The 22,414-nt window shown below is 37.1% G+C and overlaps 3 protein-coding genes and 1 long non-coding RNA gene across 7 annotated transcripts; 2 read left to right on the forward strand and 2 right to left on the reverse strand.

Moving 5' to 3' along the window:
• On the forward strand, positions 2,428 to 9,417 carry LOC109841006. The gene is made up of 4 exons (XR_002247117.1): positions 2,428 to 3,483; positions 4,821 to 5,063; positions 5,271 to 6,404; positions 8,391 to 9,417. It is a non-coding gene; the product is annotated as an uncharacterized LOC109841006 (long non-coding RNA).
• Positions 8,544 to 10,408, reverse strand: LOC109841005 (amino acid permease 3-like). Of its 4 annotated transcripts, none has more exons than XR_002247116.1 (3): positions 9,522 to 10,408; positions 8,881 to 9,452; positions 8,544 to 8,606 (listed from the first exon to the last, which is right to left on the reverse strand). XR_002247116.1 is itself a non-coding variant. In XM_020409846.1 (3 exons), exons 1-3 carry the CDS (start codon positions 10,005 to 10,007, stop codon positions 8,591 to 8,593), a joined length of 255 nt encoding a protein of 84 aa, XP_020265435.1. In that variant the 5' UTR covers positions 10,008 to 10,408; the 3' UTR covers positions 8,546 to 8,590. The 4 variants fall into 4 exon arrangements, 3 of the variants coding, with proteins under 3 accessions (XP_020265435.1, XP_020265434.1, XP_020265433.1); XM_020409846.1 differs by lacking the exon at positions 8,881 to 9,452 and having other exon boundaries at positions 8,546 to 8,606; positions 9,566 to 9,671; positions 9,875 to 10,408; XM_020409845.1 differs by lacking the exon at positions 8,544 to 8,606 and having other exon boundaries at positions 8,962 to 9,075; positions 9,566 to 9,659; positions 9,875 to 10,408.
• Positions 10,422 to 11,509, reverse strand: LOC109842519 (probable amino acid permease 7). The gene is made up of 3 exons (XM_020411386.1): positions 10,910 to 11,509; positions 10,596 to 10,710; positions 10,422 to 10,502 (listed from the first exon to the last, which is right to left on the reverse strand). Exons 1-3 carry the CDS (start codon positions 11,146 to 11,148, stop codon positions 10,422 to 10,424), a joined length of 435 nt encoding a protein of 144 aa, XP_020266975.1. The 5' UTR covers positions 11,149 to 11,509.
• Positions 20,230 to 21,242, forward strand: LOC109843551. The gene has a single exon (XM_020412486.1). The coding sequence runs from the start codon at positions 20,561 to 20,563 to the stop codon at positions 21,086 to 21,088; it is 528 nt and encodes a 175-aa protein (XP_020268075.1). The 5' UTR covers positions 20,230 to 20,560; the 3' UTR covers positions 21,089 to 21,242.

Below are 22,414 nucleotides of genomic sequence, written 5' to 3' on the forward strand. Positions count from 1 at the left end.
GATGGCTCACATGAATATAAATAGTAATCATCCATCCATGAAGGTTGTGTTCTTGGCCTCTTGTTGCCTACAACCTGTTGATTAGGTATATTATTTTTTATAGGTATTTCATTATTTTTAAGGTTAGGTTCATTCACAGGTTCATTCACAATATCAGGGTCATTAATGGGAACAACACTGTAATAATAATCATCTATTACAGTTAGAGGTTCCGTTTCCTCACGAACTTGTTCCTCTTCCTCTAGATTCTCTAGAAATGTAGCATCTCTGTTTTCAATGACTCCTTTTTTTATTGTAGAACTTATAATCTTTTGACTTTTCTGAATACCCTATGAATCTATACTTTATTGTTTTAAAATCCAACTTATCTCTAAGTTGATATGAATGAGAACATATGCTATAGATCCCCACTTTCTGAGATGACTCAAATTAGGTTTCCTCCATTCCATAATTCATAAGGTGTAGATGCAACTGATTTGGTGAGAATTCTATTTAGAATGTAGTTTACAGTTAATAATGCTTCTTCCCAAAAGTTTTTAGAGACTAGAATGAGACAACATGCATCTAACTACATTCAACAATGTTCTGTTCTTTCTTTCAGTAACACCATTCTGTTGTGGCGTATACGACATTGTTGTATGTCTTTTAATTTCATGCTGAATACAATAACTTTTAAATTCTTTAGAGTTATATTCCCCACCTCTATTAGTTCTCAAAATTTTGATTTTTATTCTAAGTTGGTTTTCAACTTCTGTCTTATATTTCATAAAGCAGTCAAAAGCTTCTAATTTTCTAGATATGAGATAGACATGTGTAAACTTAGAATAATCATCTATAAAAGTAATAAAATATTCTTTATTATTATGAGTTTTGACACTTAGGGGATCACAAATATCCGAGTGTATCAACCCTAAAAGTTTATTAGCCTTTTGTCCGTCAATAAAAGGTTTTCTAGTCATTTTACCAGTTAAACAATGTTCACATGGTGGCAATTGAACATTAGATAATGTAGGAAGTAAGTTCATTCTGATAATTTCTTTTATTTTTAAAATACTAACATGTCCTAGTTTAGAATGCCACAATTCAGATTCAGAAATATAACATGATAAGTAGTTCAAATTTGAAATTTTATTATCAGAATTATTACAAACTACTGGAAGAATGCTTAATTTATGTTCGTGCACATATTTTCCCATAGCGTACACTTTATTATTCTTACTTATAGAAATCATGTTATTATAAAACATAACTTTCAGTGCTTTCTTCATCAAGCTGGGAACATAGATCAGATTGCCCGAATTCCTGGCGTATAAAACACATCTTTGGGGACAAAAATATTGTCCCCAAGATACAATCTATACGAACCAATACCTTCTACATCGAGATAGGTATTATTTTCCATATAGATTCTATGTTCTACTTTCTTCAGCACAGTGAATTCTATGAATCTTTTTTTGTCCTTTGTGATATGCCTAGTCGCACTGGAGTCGATCTACCAACCGTTGATATCCGTCATCACAGCATTACATTCTGTCACGCCGACGAATTCTCTTTTGCTAGTACCCCTTGTTCTGAATGCTTATAGTCTCCCTTATTCTTCTGCTTTGCACCTTGTGGACAGTTAGGTTTGAAATGCCCGAACTTTCCACAATTATAGTAGGTTCTGCGGGGTACTTTTTTTCTCTTGAATTGTTATGATTTCGGTCCTCGCGGTTGTCATTTACTAGGATCAGGGTTTTTATAGCTTCCAACATTATGCCTCTGACGGACATAATTCAGCTTTTGCTGCACCATATTCAGTTTTGGTTGTTTCTTACTAGCTATTAAGTCTTGTTCTATCGCTAGGTGCATAAGAAGATCAGTGACAGACTTAATGGTAGGATTCATTATTAATGTGGTAGCAGCCACAACAAGAAAAGGGGGTAGATTATTCAAAATGGTTGTCACTTGCATTCTTTTCGGGATTTCGGTCCCAGCAGTGGATAAGTTCTTAACCATGATAATTATTTTATTTATATGCTCTACGACATTGTCTCCCTCTTGCATACGACAAGAATTATAATTATGCAAGAGGAGTTGAATGTTAACTTCAGAAGCAGTGTCATATTTTTCTTTTATTGCATTCCACATGTCCATGGAAAGTTTTATAAGTTTCAAAAACTTTGATTAAGTTATCTTCCATGAACATGAGTATAAGACTTTTCGTCTTTTTATCTTTCGACTTTCACTATTCAAACCTTTTCTTTTCTTCAGGTATAGATTTATCAGTAAGGGTTAGAGCAGTGGTTTCGATTACATCATCAATATTATCATGGATAAGAGCATATCTTATTTTTCTATGTCACATATCATAATTACTGTCATTAAATTTGTTAATTTTTCCTAGTTCTGATAGAACGAGTTTACTAGCCATTTGGTAAAGAACTAAAACTAAATTCAATTTTAAAGTATGTATAAGGTTGATATTTTGACAATTGTACTAAAATATAATAAAGTTCAATAAATAAATTAATTAAAATGAACCTGACTGTTCCGAGTTGATGAAAGAGGCTCCAATTTAAGCGAGATTGTCACTTAGTTGTGTTGAATGGATCAGTACTTGTCTGACCGGATTTTGGAGAAAATCCACCATGTGAAGAATCTGAGACTTCTACTGGTATAATACTCCTCACGCTCAATCTGAGAGTTCAAACCCAACTGCAACTACAAGGCCCAACTACAACGCCCAAGTTTTTTTTTAAGCAGAGAAGATGTTAGTAGTTCAATGAGTATCTAACTTGTCATGGTTATTTGATCACCAGGCCCAAACACAAAAGGCCCAACTACTTCTCTCCTTGATCACTCTGTTAAGAAAAATCCCGATCTCAAGCTAGGGTTGAGGACCGAAAATTGCAAGGGGCGGCGGAACTATCTTTCTTCCTCGATCTAAATCAAAGAGCTCGCCGAGGATGGAGACTCCGGCGTCGAGGTCAATCGTCGTCGCGGTTCAAGGGCGAAGGGCGGACAAGCTCGTTGTCGCCGTCGTCGATCGCAACAGCAGAATCGTCGTCGTCGTCGTCGAACGTCGCAGCCCTTTAAGCAACAAACATCGAATACTTTAGAAATTAAGGGTTGGGGCCCACTCTCCCATGAAAAACCATGAAGGGCTGCTGGGCTGGATTCCTATTAATTCGCTCTTTTCATAACAAACCGATCAACGGCCACGGCCACTAACGGCCTCGTGCACGCGATAACCGTCAAACTACTAGTGGGCCCAATCAATGGTTGCGATTCGCCACGCTGCTCGAGGCTATCTCCTCCATCAATCAAAGGAGGGGGAAAAGAACCCAAAATTCCAAGAATCTCCATTAAGAAAGCAGAGCTCAGCCATGGAAGGAGGAGGCCAAGGTGACGAGGGTTCATAAATCGAGAATCCTAACGAAGCAGCAGACGAAACCTGATCATCGCTCAGTTCTCAGACAAATCAGGAGAGCACCAAAACTGGTGAGCACTCATTTCTACTGTTTTTTTTTTTTTTCGCCGTTAGCACTCCCATTTTCGGTCCACTTACTGTATTCGCAATCTTTTAGAGCTCAAGATCAAGAAGAAGTCGTTACTGTGATCTATGCTTCAGTTTCTTGAGTAATTTTTTATTAATTCGTGCGATCTGTTTGTTCTCATGGAGAAGTTGATGCTATGATCGATATATGTTTCTTTCTTTTTCTTTGATATTCATTCTTGATTCACGTTCTTGATTGACCAAAGAAGCATCACGTCCACTTCAATTTCTTTTGTAATTCGTTTTTAATTAATATTTACAATTAATTACGTCCTGATGTAGTGGCAATCACATAGTTGTTGTCATTGTTGTTGTTTGTAACACATTAGGGGAGAGATCTTGTCCGAAAATGTAATTGCAATCGTTTAGGATTCGAGAAGAAGTCGTTATTATGAACTGTGTTTCTTTCTTTTTCTTTAATATTTTTTCTTGATTCACTTTTCTGATGGAACAGAGCAGTAACACATTAGGGGAAGTGGTTAGCGCATTCTGATATATTTCAAAATTTAATGTAATTTTTACAAATATCAGGTGCGATAACTCATTACAAGATCCAGATCATACATTTTTAATTCTTGTTATGATTGTTTTGTTTTTAAATGTTTTTTTATCATTCATTACAAATTTTCTGGTCAGCATTATATGTTTCTTTCTTTTTCTTTGATGTCCGTTCTCGATTCCATTTTTTGATAAACTAAAGCAGCCACCACATTTATTTTTATTATGAATTCTGGTAATTATGTTTTACAATTATCGGATATTTAGAGTGGCAACCACATTTTGTTGTTGTTGTTGTTGTTGTTGTTGTTTGTATTAAATTTTCAATCCATTTATTTTTATTATGAGTTATTGTTAGGTAGAGAATACATTTTGTCTTCAGGTGTATTTGCAAGCTTAATTTGGGATCGAAGAGAAGTTGATATCTGTTCCTGATTCACTTCTTCAATAAATCATATCAGCACTGAGCGTGAATTCTAATCCATTTCAATTTCCTATGTATTTTTTAATTAATTTTACAACTATTACTTACAGAGTAGCACTACAAGGATCTGATAACAATTTCTTTTTTGAATGTTTTTTCAGTGCATTAGTTCTTATTACATGTACTTTGTTAGTTAGGGAATAGATTTTGTATGGAATTGCATTTGCAATCTTTATGATCTATGTTTTCTTCCCCTTTTTTCTTTTAATATCTGCATTCTTGATTCACATTACTGCAAAGTAAAGTTTAGATTGTTCGTACAAATACTTCGTTTACCTGTTTCTTTCCCGTCTTGGCTAGGAACTACTTTCACTGCCATTGTGTACATCGTAACCGCATTGATTGGATCTGGGGTTTTATCACTGGCATGGAGTCTGGCTCAGTTGGGTTGGATTGCTGGCATTGCTTTCATGCTTTTCATTGCTGGACTCGCACATTTCCAGTCTATGGTGCTTGCTAATTGCTACGGATCATCATCAAACTGGCATGATGCCAACCATCGTCCTATTCGTACATACATGGATACTGTGAGGGAAAATTCAGGTAAAAATTACCCGGTTAGATAGTTTCTAAGGAAGTATGTGTTAATAACGTATCCAAATATCGAGAAAACTAGCTAGACATAGCAGTTTTAAGAAATTTTTGCTGCATTATTCCTCATGAGGGTAATTTATGTAAAAAAAAAACTCATTCTATAGAAATATAATCAAAGAACAAACGTCATGTGTACTCTCACAGTTCTTTGTGTAGGTGTGAAGGCTGCCTGGGTTTGTGTGCGCATTCAGCAAACGTACATGTTTGGGACTGCAATAGCTTGCAACATTACATCTGCTGCTAGCATGAGGTATTATGCTTTGAATACCCCCTCTCCTTCTCTACTCATTAAAGGTTTTAAAAAAACTCATTGTATGTTTTAGCTCGTCTTTCATGAGTAACAATGTCCACGATCATAATGTTAGATTAAACGGTTACATTCTGAATCAGAATTTCATTTATTCTGTCAGAAGTTATTCACTTTCAAGACTTAACTTCTATGATCATGCATTGTTCCGTACATATTTTTTCCATTTATTTTGATTTTTGCTAATAGACATTACTTAATGTTACTGCTTACAAGTTGCTATAAAGTTATTTCAATTCTCTATAAATTTGTGCTGTGATTATCTAATTCTCTTTTAAATAAAGAGATTATGTTGATTTTAGTCTAATTAAACATGAAAAAGAAAGAGAATGAAAAGTTTTTTTCCCCTCTTGCTTGTTCCGCATGCAGCGAATTATGGAAATCTTTTTGGTTTCCAATCAAATGGAGTTCCTCCCTCCTGGTGTTTGGAGCTGCTCAGATAATTCTGTCATACACAGTATTTTCATAACACGAGAATCTTAACCTATGTTCTGCAATCATGTCCATCTTATACACGTTCATTGGACTTGCTCTCAGCTCTCTGGCCGCATTCAAAGTGATAGGTAAGTAGAAGCTCAGAAATGCCTTTGCTTTTGAAATCAAAGGTTGAGATGTGAATAACCAATCTCAGATAGATGTTCGAAGTTAATCATTGCAACTTTTGATGATGTGAAGAGAATGAATAATATAATAAATAGATAAATGATCAACTAGGAAATTTGTGGATATAAAATTATTGCAGATATTAAGAAAAGAAAATGTTGAACTGTTTGTAAGCAGCATAAGCCCATCTGGGGAAGAAATGTCTGTGTTTACCTCATAAGATTGTTTGTGCAGATGTTTCAGCAAATAGAAAGATACCTGTACGAAGATTTGGTGGGATTTATATGGATTCGTCATTTCCAAAAGTGTGGCTGATTTTTCAAGAACTTGGGTATATACTATTTGCCTATCCGGTCACCACAATTCTATTCAACATACAGGTAAATGCTTGCAATTTAGAAACTACAATAGGCATTGATGATTCCAAAACTTCACAAATAGGAACCCAATCTGAAACTTGGTTGCCTTGTTTGAGTTAAGGATAGGCTTATCCCACCGGAGGACTTCAGAATGAAGAGAGCATCAACAATCTCCCTTAGCTTCACCACATTTTGCTACCTTCTTTCTTCATGTTTGGGATATGCTGCCTTTGGAAAAGACACAAAAAGGAACATTCTTGCTAAATTTGGTTCCATGAAGCCTAACTGACTGATTCAGTTGGCCAACGTTTGCATTGTCATTCACCTGACGGGAGTGTACCAGGTATATATAAATTTAAAATTTCAATTTACTTGCATTTGTATTCCTTGGTCGTTATAAATCCTCTACGTACGTTCGTGGTTGTAGAGAAATCCTACAAATTAGTTGTGTTGATATTTATTTGTATGGATCGTTAGAAAAGAAATTACGGGTCTTTTGGCTAAAAATTCCTTTCATGGTTTATTAGATGTTAAGCCAGACAATATTTGCATGTATAGAGGGATTGCTACGTGAATATTACCCCACCAGTGAATTCATAACCAGGTCACACATTATCATTCTGCACTCCTTCAGAACTCTATATGTGGCTGTGACAATCGGGATTGCGATAGCGTTGCCAGACATCAATGCGATATTGGGAGTGGTGGGTTCCTTCAGCTATTGGGTCCTCGCCATATACTTCCCTTTCCAGATTTACTTAAAAGGAATAGAGAAATTAAGCCTTTTCCCACAGTAAAAACATTGATCCTTACCAAAATGAGCTTTCTAGAGATTCACATAAATTCTCTTTGAATGAATCTTCTCTCATTTTATTAGTTTTCCTTCTACAAATTGCTTCATCAGCTATACTTGTGTACATACAATCTTCTCTCATTTTATTAGTTTTCTTTGTACAAATCGCTTCACCAATTGTACTTGTCTACATACAATCAACTCTTAAATTCTGAGACAACCCATCTACTGGAATTCTGAGACAACCCATCTAAACCCAATACAGAACCTCAACGTATTTTGCTCTACACAGAATCTCCCTATGCAGCACAACAGTAAAATGTCTCCATTTACAAGTTCTGCAGCAAGAAAAAAGAAAAAATCATAGGGATCCTGCAATTGATCCAACAAGAGTAAACAAGCACAAAAGCAAGATTGCACCGCTGAGAATCCAAAGCGCACCCCATTTTCTGGTCCAAGCTTCTACGTTCCCTTGCCTTAAGTAAATCTGGTAAGGGAAATATTTGGCGAGGACCCAGTAGCTGAAGGAACCCACCACTCTCAATATCGCATTGATGTCTGGAAACGATATTGCAATCCTGATTGTCGCAGCCACATGTAGAGTTCTGAAGGAGTGCAGAATGATAATGTGTGACCTGGTTATGAATTCACTTGTGGGGTAATATTCACGTAGCAATCCCTCTATACATGCAAATATTGTCTGGCTTAACATCTGATAAACCATGAAAGGAATTTTTAGCCAAAAGACCCGTAATTTCTTTTCTAACGATCCATACAAATAAATATCGACACAACTAATTTGTAGGATTTCTCTACAACCACGAACGTACGTAGAGGATTTATAACGACCAAGGAATACAAATGCAAGTAAATAGAAATTTTAAATTTATATATACCTGGTACACTCCCGTCAGGTGAATGACAATGCAAACGTTGGCCAACTGAAATTTTAAATTTATATATACCTGGTACACTCCCGTCAGGTGAATGACAATGCAAACGTTGGCCAACTGAATCAGTCAGTTAGGCTTCATGGAACCAAATTTAGCAAGAATGTTCCTTTTTGTGTCTTTTCCGAAGGCAACATATCCCAAACATGAAGAAAGAAGGTAGCAAAATGTGGTGAAGCTAAGGGAGATTGTTGATGCTCTCATTCTGAAGTCCTCCGGTGAGATAAGCCTATCCTTAACTCAAACAAGACAACCAAGTTTCAGATTGGGTTCCTATTTGTGAAGTTTTGGAATCATCAATGCCTATTGTAGTTTCTAAATTGCAAGCATTTACCTGTATGTTGAATAGAATTGTGGTGACCGGATAGGCAAATAGTATATACCCAAGTCCTTGAAAAACCAGCCACACTTTTGGAGATGACGAATCCATATAAATCCCACCAAATCTTCGTACAGGTATCTTTCTATTTGCTGAAACATCTGCACAAACAATCTTATGAGGTAAACACAGACATTTCTTCCCCAGATGGGCTTATGCTGCTTACAAACAGTTCAACATTTTCTTTTCTTAATATCAGCAATAATTTTATATCCACAAATTTCCTAGTTGATCATTTATCTATTTATTATATTATTCATTCTCTTCACATCATCAAAAGTTGCAATGATTAACTTCGAACATCTATCTGAGATTGGTTATTCACATCTCAACCTTTGATTTCAAAAGCAAAGGCATTTCTGAGCTTCTACTTACCTATCACTTTGAATGCGGCCAGAGAGCTGAGAGCAAGTCCAATGAACGTGTATAAGATGGACATGATTGCAGCGACATAGGTTAAGATTCTCGTGTTATGAAAATATTGTGTATGACAGAATTATCTGAGCAGCTCCAAACACCAGGAGGGAGGAACTCCATTTGATTGGAAACCAAAAAGATTTCCATAATTCGCTGCATGCGGAACAAGCAAGAGGAAAAAAAAAACTTTTCATTCTTTTTCATGTTTAATTAGACTAGAATCAGCATAATCTCTTTATTTAAAAGAGAATTAGATAATCACAGCACAAATTTATAGAGAATTGAAATAACTTTATAGCAACTTGTAAGCAGTAACATTAAGTAATGTCTATTAGCAAAAATCAAAATAAATGGAAAAAATATGTACGGAACAATGCATGATCATAGAAGTTAAATCTTGAAAGTGAATGACTTCTGACAGAATAAATGAAATTCTGATTCAGAATGTAACCGTTTAATCTAATATTATAATCGTGGACATTGTTACTCATGAAAGACGAGCTAAAACATACAATGAGTTTTTTTAAAACCTTTAATGAATCGTGGACATTGTTACTCATGAAAGACGAGCTAAAACATACAATGAGTTTTTTTAAAACCTTTAATGAGTAGAGAAGGAGAGGGGGTATTCAAAGCATAATACCTCATGCTAGCAGCAGATGTAATGTTGCAAGCTATTGCAGTCCCAAACATGTACGTCTGCTGAATGCGCACACAAACCCAGGCAGCCTTCACACCTACACAAAGAACTGTGAGAGTACAGAGAGTACACATGGCGTTTGTTCTTTGATTATATTTCTATAGAATGAGTTTTTTTTTTACATAAATTACCCTCATGAGGAATAATGCAGCAAAAATTTCTTAAAACTGCTATGTCTAGCTAGTTTTCTCGTTATTTGGATACGTTATTAACACATACTTCCTTAGAAACTATCTAATCGGGTAATTTTACCTGAATTTTCCCTCACAGTATCCATGTATGTACGAATAGGACGATGGTTGGCATCATGCCAGTTTGATGATGATCCGTAGCAATTAGCAAGCACCATAGACTGGAAATGTGTGAGTCCAGCAATGAAAAGCATGAAAGCAATGCCAGCAATCCAACCCAACTGAGCCAGACTCCATGCCAGTGATAAAACCCCAGATCCAATCAATGCGGTTACGATGTACACAATGGCAGTGAAAGTAGTTCCTAGCCAAGACAGGGGAAAGAAACAGGTAAACGAAGTATTTGTACGAACAATCTAAACTTTACTTTGCAGTAATGTGAATCAAGAATGCTGATATTAAAAGAAAAAAGGGGAAGAAAACATAGATCATAAAGATTAGCAGATGATAAACCATGAAAGGAATTTTTAGCCAAAAGACCCGTAATTTCTTTTCTAACGATCCATACATAGAACCTCAACGTATTTTGCTCTACACAAAATCTCCCTATGCAGCACAACAGTAAAATGTCTCCATTTACAAGTTCTGCATCAAGAAAAAAGAAAAAATCAAAGGGATCCTGCAATTGATCCAACAAGAGTAAACAAGCACAAAAGCAAGATTGCACCGCTGAGAATCCGAAGCGCACCCTATTTTCTGGTCCAAGCTTCTACGTTCCCTTGCCTTAAGTAAATCTGGAAAGGGAAATATTTGGCGAGGACCCAGTAGCTGAAGGAACCCACCACTCTCAATATCGCATTGATGTCTGGAAACGCTATCGCAATCCTGATTGTCGCAGCCACATGTAGAGTTCTGAAGGAGTGCAGAATGATAATGTGTGACCTGGTTATGAATTCACTGGTGGGGTAATATTCACGTAGCAATCCCTCTATACATGCAAATATTGTCTGGCTTAACATCTGATAAACCATGAAAGGAATTTTTAGCCAAAAGACCCGTAATTTCTTTTCTAACGATCCATACAAATAAATATCGACACAACTAATTTGTAGGATTTCTCTACAACCACGAACGTACGTAGAGGATTTATAAGGACTAAGGAGTACAAATGCAAGTAAATAGAAATTTTAAATTTATATATACCTGGTACCCTCCCGTCAGGTGAATGACAACGCAAGCGTTGGCCAACCGAATCGGCCAATTAAGCTTCATGGAACCAAATTCAGCAAGAATGTTCCCTTTTGTGTCTTTCCCAAAGGCCACAAATCCAAAACATAAAGAAAGAAGGTAGCAAAATGTGGTGAAGCTAAGGAGGATTGCTGATGCTCTCTTCATTCTGAAGTCCTCATATCCTTTACTCAAACAAGGCAACCAAGTTTCAAATCAAGCTCCTATTTATGAAGTTTTGGAATCATCAATGCCTATTTTAGTTTCTAAATTGCAAGCATTTACATGTATCTCGAATAGAATTGTGGTGACTGGATAAGCAAATAGTATGTACCCAAGTCCTTGAGCAATCAGCCACACTTTTGGGGTTAAGTGGAGAAGTAGCTCACTTTGGAAACTCGTCTAAGGTTTCAATTGGAGATAAATGTGAGATCTTTTTGGTAAATAATCTATCTTGTCTCAGTTTGGATCTGTTCTTCAGTTTGTTCCGCACTGGTTGTTATTATTTTTTTCTGTTAAAATTTTTAGAATTTATCCGTTGTGTTATCGATACTATTACGTATCATTTTAAATAATATGTTGTATTATTATTATTATTATGTATTATTTCGTATAATATGTTATATTATTAATTACGTATTATTTGTATAATTTGTTGTATTATTTTTATTGTTGCATATTATCGGTTGTATTAGTACAACTGGTACGTTTTATTGTGTAGATAATTCTTCCATAATTATTTGTTTTTAAATGTAAGTAATTATATTTTTTATTAATTATTTTTGTTTAATTGTATAATTTATTATATTATTTCTATTGTTACATATTATCGGTTGTATTAGTACAACTGGTACGTTTTATTGTATAGATAATTTTCCCATAATTATTTGATAAATGTAAGTAATTATATTTTTTTATTTATTATTCTTATTTAATTGTATTATTTGTTGTATTATTACTACTGTTGTATATTATCTGTCGTATTAGTATAACTGGTACGTTTTAATGTGTAAATAATTTTTACATAATTATTGAATTTATTTCATAATTAATATTATATTTAATTATTTTTCAAAGCCCTGATTATATATATGTATATATAATCATCCTTCTCTCTCTCTTCCTCTCTTTTCTTCGCTGCCTTTTCTTTCCTCACCCGCTAGCTCGCTGCTCTCCCCTCTCTCTCCGCTACCATTGCGCCGTCAAACACAGCCTCGGGCCATCACTCCTCCCCCCTCTCCACTCAACCCCACTCCTCCTCCACTTCATCTTCTTATCGCGCTCGCCGACCCTACCGACGCGTGCAGCCCACCCCGACCTCCTCCTTCTCGTCGCCTTCCCTCCCAAGATTCCGCCCCATGGCCAACCCTGCCACCAATGCCCGCACACGCCCTCCACCTCCTCACGCTTGCCGCGCCTCCAGCCCAACATCGATGTTTCCACCACCCCTGACAGCCGTCATCACCCGCGCGACCACCACCATCTCCAGCCCTCTAACTGCTACCGCGAACCCCTCAAATGCCGCCTCGTCTCCCCCTCAGATCCGACCGCCCCCTCTACCTGCTGCTCCTCTCTGTCCACTACCTTCTTCTCTCCTCTGGCGACTCCGAACAACGAAGACGAGTCGCTTCACTACAGAAAATTGCAGTTTGGAGCCGTCTTTGCCCACGTTTTTCGGCCACCTCCGGTCTCCGTTTTCGTCAGCGTCTTCTTCGGTGTGTAGCCCTTTATATTGTCTATCACATAGTATCTTCCTGTCACTTGGTCTCATTTTCTACCTCTCATTATATCACTTCGAATATCGTTAATCGCTACTAACACATCCCTTTTTGTATTCTATCACACGATTGACTTTCCGACGAGCCGCGAAACCTGTTTTGACCCGTACAACCACCCGACGACCCCCACTTCCCTCTACGACATCCTCGACAATATTCCTGAGGCAAGATCCCTCTTGCTCATTGACTTGTCATTTCAATATTTATATTTGTTATTATTGATTACATAGATTAGTTTGTGATATAATTATCTGCGTGGGATTGTTTGATGAAGAATATTAAATATATCATAGTAATATGATAAATAGCATTTTTAGAATAATTATAATGAATTAAAAGAATTTAGTTCGGTAAAAGAATTATTTTTAGATAATTATAATAATTTAGAGGAATTTATTTTGGAAAATAAAGTATTTTAGAGTAATTGTTAAGAGAAATAATTTAAAATGAATTTATTTAGAAAAAGATTATTTTCTGAATTATATAGACGTTGTTTATGATTTATAATTCTTAATTTTGATTATCTGATATGTCATGATATTATTACACATGATTAGTTGCATTGATTGTTCATTGTGATTGAGAATCGTTAGGAATTTATGACTATAGTGATATGTGTAACATGAATAAGACCTAGAGGCTTGTGTGTTGTTGACTTAGAAATACAAGAGATGTTAGGGTGGAAAAGTCTCTGTTCATGTAATCGGATAAGGTTGTTGATATGTTTTTCAGGCTCGCACCAGTGGATCGGTGTCGGTATTAGGGTTGGTTTGTTGAGTAAAAGTGGATCGGTGTCGCTACTTTGGTCCGTGAATTTGATATTCACCCGAGTTTTGCTTGAGTCCGAACCAGGTTGAAAACGGATTACGTGTAGTCCTCTGGCCAAATTTGTGTAGCGGTATTGGATGCACGTAGGGGATTTGTGAACAGTCAGTTATCTGATGATATGAACGTTGACTATGTGTGAGATGTGGACCAGTAACCTGTTATAGAATGACTAGTTACATGATCTTGTTACTTAAGGTGAGTATGAATTCTTATGAGATATAGGCCAGTTGTATTTCTTTTCATACATAGATCGGGATTAATATTTAATTATTTACAATTTGAGACATATGGTATATACATGAGGGTTTCCTTATTTAGATTATTTCACTTGACGTACTACGTCTCTTGTTGTAGATTTTTAAGTATTAATTTTATCTAGTTGTATGACCTTATTACTTGGATGATTTCTGATCGCTAGCTGCATGATCAACTTGTTACTTGATTGATTTTGTTGCAGCAGGAGTGTCTTGCAGACGGAGCAGAAGAATAAGTTGAAGCTTAGCTATTTCCTTAGTTATTTGAGGGTCCTTGTTTTATTTTTGCAATACTTCCTTTCTATTCCTATTGAGCAATGTGTTTTCATTTTTTTTAGTACCTATTTGGACTGTTTTGTAATAAGGGCATGTTTGACCCAAACTCTGTGTCTTGGATGATATTCTATTTGTGATATGTCTCTTTTTTATTTTGAGTTGTTTATATATTCTTGCTATGTGTGATCGCGGATCTGTGACTTCATATTGTATATTGCTTGATGCTTAGCATATTAGGTTGAGAAGAAAACTTTATTTTTATTTATTCTCCTCAATCTAATACGTCGCAGGCTTGTTCACGTTCTGATTCCCTAGTATTTTGGGAAACGGGGCATGACAAGAGGTATTGACGCTCAAGAGGGAAGAATCCAAACCGAAATTGGAAGTCGCTGTCTAGAGTAGGATATTCTACAGTTGGTAAAAATCAGTGTGTTTGGTGTAAAGAGACTGGTCATTTGAAGAAAGATTGTCTAAAGCTCTTCAAATGGATGAAGAACAAGCAGAAGGGAAAGTGGAAACAACTATCATAAGAAGCAAACATCACTGTATCGGATGGTAATAATTCTGATTCATCTGCTTTTTCACTTTCTGTTAATCCCTCAGTTTGTTATTCGGAAGAATCCGAGTGGATGTTGGATAGTGGTGTAACCTATCATATGTGCCCTAAAAGGGAATAGTTTACCAATTTTGAGAAGCTGGATAGTGGTGTGGTTTACATGGGTGATAAACGTGCATGCCAAATCCTTAGGATATGTAGAATTCACATCAAGATGTATGATGGGACGAATAGGGAGATACATGGTGTGAGATATGTTCCATCTTTAAGAAAGAACTTGATCTCGATTGGAGCTTTAGTTGCTGAGGTTCTGAAAGTTCGTATTGAGGACATGGTCCTTGAGATTGTGAGAGGCTCTCGGATTTTGATGAAGGGCGTCAGGAGAAATAATCTGTACTACTTGACTGGAAGTACAGTGACATGTGGAGAGCTGGCGATTTCTATTGATTCGACTAGACTGTGGCATTTGAGGCTGAGTCATTCCAGTATTGATTTGGAGAAAGGTGCATTGACCTGCGATTTAAAGTCCCGTGAACACTGTATTGTGAGCAAGAAGACCAGGGTGAAGTTTGGCACCTCTATTCACTGTTCTGAGGCTCTTTTCGATGGTGTTCATGTGGATGTTTGGGGGTCTTCCAATGAGGTATCATTGGGAGGTAATAGATATTTGGTTTCCTTTGTTGATGACTGTTCTAGGCATGTTTGGGTTGCAACCAGGTCCCGTTTGAATAAAGTCCTAGTAGTCTACAACAAGTTGAAGAAGTGTAAGACATGCAGAAGGATGAATGTACTCCGTTCTAATATTGGTGGGAGGTACAAGATGGATCTGTTTCTGTATTTGTGCTGAGCTCAAGGCAATTGAAGATACTTCGATGGAAAGGAAATCTTGGGGCAACTAGATGGGAAGGAAAATTTTGAGAAATCGTGTCTTGCTGGAGAAGGAATGGTGTTTGTGGCCAAGCAAGGGTTTGCAGAAGAGTTTCTGGACTGAGGTTTTGACATTTTCGAGTCATTCTATTAAAAGGTTGTCAACTGTTGTGATAGGAGGTAAAACTTCATTAGATGATTGGTCTGGTAATGTCACTTTGGATGAAGCTTCGATGAGGGAGTCTATTGACTCTCAACAGGTAGAGAGTTTTGGGCAAACCATGGCAGTGGGTGGAGTGTGATGTTACTTCATATTGGGTGGAGATTATTCCACGTTCTCCAGATCATTCTGTATTATTTAGGATTCAAACTAGCATGACACATATTCGGGATCATATTGTTGATGGTGATACATATGATGAGTTTGAGGATCAGGGACTGGAGGTTCAGGATCATGTTTCGAGTGCAGCGGGTGTTATCAGCTGCAAATTTGTTAGTGTTGATGATCGAGATGTTGGTGAAGGATTAAGAATTCTTCTAGTTAATTGAGGTCGTTTGCGGTCATTTGGATGAACTACGTCAGGCTTGATTCTTTTGGTAAAAGACTACGTAGGCAGTCAGTTTTGATGCAGCCGATTTGATGGATAAAAGAATACGTATGCAGTTAGTTCTGATGTAGCCAATTTGATGGGTTGATACCGAGGTTTTGGAGTTTGTTCGCATTCTCATTTGGGTTTCCGACTTGTTGTGGATTGAGTCTGTTGTCGTGGATTGTTTTCACTTCGTCCTGGACGCAACAAGTGGGACGTTGATTTGGTTAGTGTCGGCTCAGTTTTGGGAAAATTTCGCCGAGGTTGAGAATTGAAGAACCGAGGTGGAGAATTGAAGAAAACGCGAAGAAATGGAAAAATTATGCAGGAACGTTGTCATGAGTCGACTCATGAAGTGTTTTGGAATCATCAATTTGTTTCTGCTGAGTCGACTTGTGTGAGTCGGCTTATATGAGTTGACTTATAAGTCGTCGACTTACGTTGTGATAAGTCAACTTATGTCGGGTTTCTTGGGCAATTTTGGTTTCCTATTTCGGTTTAGGTTGTTGTTTGATATAAATAGAAACACGGTTTTAGGGTTTTCTTGATCGAAAAGTCATCGATTTGGAGGCTTGTTTTTGAGAGATGGGAGAGAGTTTTGAGAGATCTTGATCTTTATTTTGCAGGGGTTAATTGAGAACCCTAATTTGTAATCTCTTCTTCTCTATAGTAAAGGAATCCTCATTGTTTGTCCCGTGGACGTAGACAATTTGTCGAACCACGTTAAATCTCCTGTTTGAGTTTGTGCTATTATATTTTGTTCTTGTGTGCCTTCTCTCTCGGCAACTCTGTGGATCGCAGCCGCGCACAACAAGTTTCAAGAGTCCCAACATTTCTCTTATAATTAAAATTGAAATAATTCACCTCTCAATCAATTGCCAAAGGGATAATCAAAATGAGACCCCACAACAGGAAACATCAAGCCTGGCTGCTGAAAACCCGAGCTCGAACTAGATTCAAGAATCTGATGGGAGAGAACAAAATTCTCACTCCTCTGCCTTTTATTCGGGTACTCAATTCTTTGGACTCCTAAAGGGGGAATCATTGCGTCCGCTGGAGTCTGGAGTTAATGGCTCATGTTGAGAGGCGACAGATTCATTGTGCAAGTGTCCATTAAAGAGCTCATGGTCTTCAGAAATTTTGCAATTAACAAATTAATTTGTAAGATTTCGTCCTATAGCAGATGATATCCTTTAAAGCCGTGACATTAACAGGAGAGGAAAACGATTGTCTTGATTGTCGAACGGATATCCCTTTTGAACTCTAAGATAGCAGTTATAGAGTAAAATCCAAGTCATTGCCATTTAATATTCTATTGTTTGTCCCAAGTGAAATAAAATTTGCTTATTAAATAAGAATATTCAGGTTGAGCTAAATAATTAGAGCTATGATTTATGGTTTTGAGTTTATAGGTCATTAGGTGTTTTTCTGAAGGTCAGGGCACTCATCATGTAACTAAATTATAGGCTACTAAGCATAATAAGAGGGGGGAAAATTTCCTTGCACGAATGCTAAATTCGTTCAACCAGAAGGAGAGGAATTCCCAGCTAATGCAAAATCAACTTATCAAGGTCACATACCAACTATGTTTATGTCCAAGAATTCAGCAGAATATGCAGAAGAATAAAGATCATGTTAAGTTAATGCTTGCCTCTAATTGTTCGTGTCACCGCTTTTGCACCTCCATCTGCAACTTTAAAGCTTCTGTTATTTGCATCCCCCTGGCCAAAAAAAATGAAGGATGTTACTGATCACATAGTCATCACTTCAACTCAGATAAGAGTCAATGGTAACGAAGTACAACGAAACATTACGATATAAGAATTAGAGATGCAAATTAACCGATTTCAATATAAACAGATCTGAAAGTATTTCTCCGTTATCTGATGGAATCTTATACATCTTTTATTATTTAAAAATTTTGTGATCACAATCTATATACTTCTCACTTTCGTACTTGTATCTAATGAACACGACCTCTTATTTCCTAACTGCGGTTGCTATCAGCTAACTTGTGGCAGCCAGCAGTTGCACATTAAACCTACACAAGTTACTTGAGCTGCACACAAGAAAAAAATGATCCATGAATAAGATTAACATTATACTCAAGTTGTTGTTAAATTAAGGTATCCTTCTGCTAAATATAAGTCTTCATAATTCTTCAACAAAAGTGAATTTACCATCAGATGTAGGGTCTGGGGGATAATTTGCAAGCCGGTATTTAAATCTAAACAAAACAAAACATGAGATCGATCAGGTAAAAGCATAAATAAATTAGAAAGAGGGAAAACATGATAGAAAGAACATTCATACCCTTAGACACTTGTTTCCCCAGAATTCTAATGTATCTACACCTATCAAAGTTTATGATGCACTTGCAATTTTTTTAAGCCCTTGATGCGAAAAACTCGAGCATAAAGCTTAAGCATTCGATTGAGAGTAGGACTTAAAATTTTCCCGAGTTTCTGTGGATGAGGGTGAACACTACTTGAATATGACCATAAACTAGCAAATAAAGTAGTTGATGGAGAACAAAACTACGATCACATGTTTTAGTAGTGACTTCGCCGAGCACCCAGAGGCCAAGATGAGAGAAAATCCGAAGATCTCTTGCCACAATAGTTGATGGTGTTGAGAGGATATTTAATAAGTTTGAGACGTTATGCTGAGGAGGGTGATGTGTAGAATTTTATTTCTTTTTTTTTCCCTCCCCTTTTACTTTTTTTTTTTTTGGTTCTTAATTGGGTTTATAAGGTGTAAAGTTTACAAATAAAATAAGGTTGCAAATACTTATACATTTGTTTATATCTACCACATTTCTTATTTGGCGACCAAAAGAAGAACTTTCAAATTGTAACTAATCAGGATTATCCGCTTATATTCCGAACATTCATGGTCCCAAGTATAATAACCATCATCATAAATCCTGTTAAATAATTACACACTCGTTTCTAATTCTGAAAAAAAAAATAGTCCGTCATTATCAATAGTTAGTTGCACATAAACCCTCTATACTAATTGGGTCTTGTCACATACTACCCTTTAAGTTTGATATGACAAATATGTCATTAGAGATATATGGCAGGTATATAGACTCCCTGTACCATTGTACCATTGCACATCTGCGTCTCCATTCCCACAGTCTAATTGAGCTATGTTGCAAACCTAGTCGGAAACAGCATATCATCAAACAAAGGGGAGGTGCGGAGGGCGAACGACATTCAGTTAAAGATTCAAATGGTCAATCTATCAATATCAAACTTATAAGAGATAACAAGTGACATCACGCGACAACACAAAAGGTTAGTGTGTTGTTAGAACATAAAATATTATCCTCAATATTCACAATTTTCAGACTTTTAGTGTAGTAACATGAACTTTTAAGATGGTATCAGAGCATCTCATGTCGAATCTTGCCCACGATTTTCTGAAGCAGATTAAATAAATGAGGCCGCTCATGAGTCCATATCGAGGTCCATGAAAGGGCTCTTGAACTACTGGGACACGATAGAGTGTAAATTTATTTTTCAAGTCAATGTTGGGGTAACTTTATTACTTTCAGCAGAGAGAAAAGGCACAATTCCAAGAAACCTTTACTAGCTAGGACCTACAACTCGGCAGTGCTTGAAATCAAGTGGGTGCTCAAAAAGAGATAGAAAAAAGGAGCAGCAGAACAACCAGCGTCAGCTCCTGAGTCCACTATTTTCTCCTTTTCTGTTCCGTCAATTTTCCCGAAACTCATTGAAGACGGTTTTTTCTGTACCCTACTGTCGCTACATTCTTATTCATGAATTTCTGTACCCTCCTAAGAAACTTCACCGTATCAGCTGCAAGGAAACCAAACGTATCGAAAGCAAACGAGATGAAGTTGTGGTGGTTGTCCTTACAAACTTGATCATGAATTTTTTATTAGTTTTTTTCCTTTCTCCCCACCTCTACTTCACCGCGGTACAACGCGGTGAACAAACATCTTTGAAGAAAACGGCTACTTGACCTAAATAATATTCCTTCCTCTTTCATCCAACGCGCCCCGCGTGTCTCGGGAATATCAAATCTTTTCCATATATAAAATCAAAAAAAAAAAGAAAAAAACATCTCAAAATCTCCAGCTATTACGCGCACCGCAACCCTCTATATATCTCCCTCTCCATATCAATCCACACCCAATATTTTTTCAATCTCAATACTTTTCATGACCTACTCTTCCTCCTCTTTCACCCTATAAACTCGATCTCTTTTTCTACAAAATCTACACCGATTTCTGTGGTGGAGAATACCTTGAATCCGTATGCACCAACATCTTTCTCGTCTATCGTGTCGTGGAGAGGATCTGAATCCATTTTTTTTGGGGACAAAATTTACATTAATATTTTACTCGGTTATATTTCGCCGCCTGTTGATAGTGGAGATGATCTGAATCCATTTTATGTCATGGGTTGTTGTTTCTCCTTCTCTACCAGCAAAGCCGCCGCCTCTCCTCCCACCACCGCGATCGTCATCGCAACCGATGGCTCCCTCACCGAACACTCCGTCCCCGTGACGGCCTCCAAAGCCCTCGGCATCGACCATCTGACACGCTTTCTGTGCAACTCCGACTCTCTCTCCTTCGAAAACTCCGTACCCCCACTGAACCCCCACGATCTCCTCGAAGAGGATCAAATATACTTCGCTCTGCCCAAAAGCAAGCTCGGGTGTCCTCTAACGGGCGAGGACATGGCGGCTTTGGCCGTTAAGGCGAGCGCGGCGATGGCGCTGGCTTCGAGGAGGAGCGGCAGGAAGAGGCGGGAAATCAGGGTCTCGCCCGCGCCGGTGGCGAACGAGGCGACGGCGGCGAGGATGGCGAGGCAGAGGTCGGTGAAGGAGAAGATTGGGAGGAGGAGGAGTGCTTCGATGTGGGCGAAGGCGGTTAGGAGGTCGCTCCGACGAACTCTGAGTACGGTTGAGGAGGGTGATGAATGAATATTGAAGACATCCACTAATTTTAGCTGTAGGGTTTAGTTTGTGAACTCTTTTTCATTTTATTTTATTTTATTTTATTGGAGGGGTTATGGGTTTAATCCTGTACTTTGTAAATATGATGTGAGGATTAGTGAAGTTTTTAGTTAATGAGTCAGAGGTGAGGTCTGAAATGATTAGCCTAGTTAATCAATTGGAATAGAGAATGGTTAATTTTCTAAAAACTTTATATCAAAATGTGTTAGGGGCTGTTTGTTTGCTAAAAAAATGAGGAAAACCGACCCCTCCACGTCAGATTTTAAATCACATGTTTGTTTTGTTTTGTGATTTAAAGAAATGATGGTACCACGTAGGATGTCATGTCAGATTTTTGAGAAAAATGTTTTCACACCAAAAACCTCTGAAAATACTTGGAAATATCTCTTCAATGAATTTGTAATTACTAAAAGCACTGTTGAAACAGTGACGGTGAATAAAAACATATTATTTAATTGCTAAAAATAATATTACTATTGCAGTTGGTTTACATTTCCTATTTTTATGTTCAAACAAACACAAGAAATGGAAATCGAAACACTGTTACTATTGCGGCTGGATTTGTTTCTTATGTGACGTGGCGGTGACGTGACGGTGATTTCATTGCGAAACAAAAAAAATACGGGAAATATCTTGAAATCTCTTGAAATGAGTTGAAATGTGAGTTTTCCATTTTCGATTTTTTCATAAAACAACCAAACAGCCCCTTAAAGTCAATCTAAAAATAAAATAAAATAATAGAGGGTTGATTTCTTAGCAGTGTCACAGGAGGTACCCCTCTCATTTTTTATGCTTAGAAAATTAAGATGGAATTAGAGTCTATTTTTGGCGATAATTAAGAAGGGATAACTCTCTTTGAACCCCTTCATTATTTAATAAGAGCACTTTTAAATCTCTTTATTTGATTAAAAATTCCGGGTCCAAATAGACCAATTTTATCATTCATTCCCATCTTATACATTCACTATTTTAAAGACTCGGATACTTTTGGAGAGATGTGAAGTCAACTCCTCCTTATCTAAATTTGATTTTTGACGGCGTGTTTTCATAATTGACTCCATTAAATTTTCATTTTTGATCTTTCTTCACTTGAATATCGGAATTTAACGGAAAAAGATTTCCCTAGTTGGAGTATTGTCTCGTACAGTTGTTAGCTAGTAATAATGTCCCTCACGGTTGAGTAGCTTTTTCTTGACAGGGAGTACCGGGACCCAGTTGGGTTGAAAACTTCGGCCGTTTCCCTGTTGACCCGGGTATTACCAGTTTACAGTCAGGTTTGAATATTAATGTATT

Source organism: Asparagus officinalis, chromosome 5 (genome assembly GCF_001876935.1).
Source record: "Asparagus officinalis chromosome 5, Aspof.V1, whole genome shotgun sequence".
NCBI lineage: Eukaryota > Viridiplantae > Streptophyta > Magnoliopsida > Asparagales > Asparagaceae > Asparagus > Asparagus officinalis.

What these genes read in the sequence shown, in the direction of transcription:
- LOC109842519 (XM_020411386.1), bottom strand. Translation starts at nt 11,148, where the DNA reads ATGAAGAGAGCATCAGCAATCCTCCTTAGCTTCACCACATTTTGCTAC. An exon ending in ACTTGCATTTGTACTCCTTA is followed by an intron (nt 10,711 to 10,909) that starts GTCCTTATAAAT and finishes TTACCCCACCAG; the next exon opens with TGAATTCATAACCAGGTCAC. An exon ending in TCAATGCGATATTGAGAGTG is followed by an intron (nt 10,503 to 10,595) that starts GTGGGTTCCTTC and finishes ACCAGAAAATAG; the next exon opens with GGTGCGCTTCGGATTCTCAG.
- LOC109843551 (XM_020412486.1), top strand. Translation starts at nt 20,561, where the DNA reads ATGGGTTGTTGTTTCTCCTTCTCTACCAGCAAAGCCGCCGCCTCTCCT.
- LOC109841005 (XM_020409844.1), bottom strand. Translation starts at nt 10,007, where the DNA reads ATGCTTTTCATTGCTGGACTCACACATTTCCAGTCTATGGTGCTTGCT. An exon ending in TACTGTGAGGGAAAATTCAG is followed by an intron (nt 9,672 to 9,874) that starts GTAAAATTACCC and finishes GTACTCTCACAG; the next exon opens with TTCTTTGTGTAGGTGTGAAG. An exon ending in ACATCTGCTGCTAGCATGAG is followed by an intron (nt 9,076 to 9,565) that starts GTATTATGCTTT and finishes TTCCGCATGCAG; the next exon opens with CGAATTATGGAAATCTTTTT.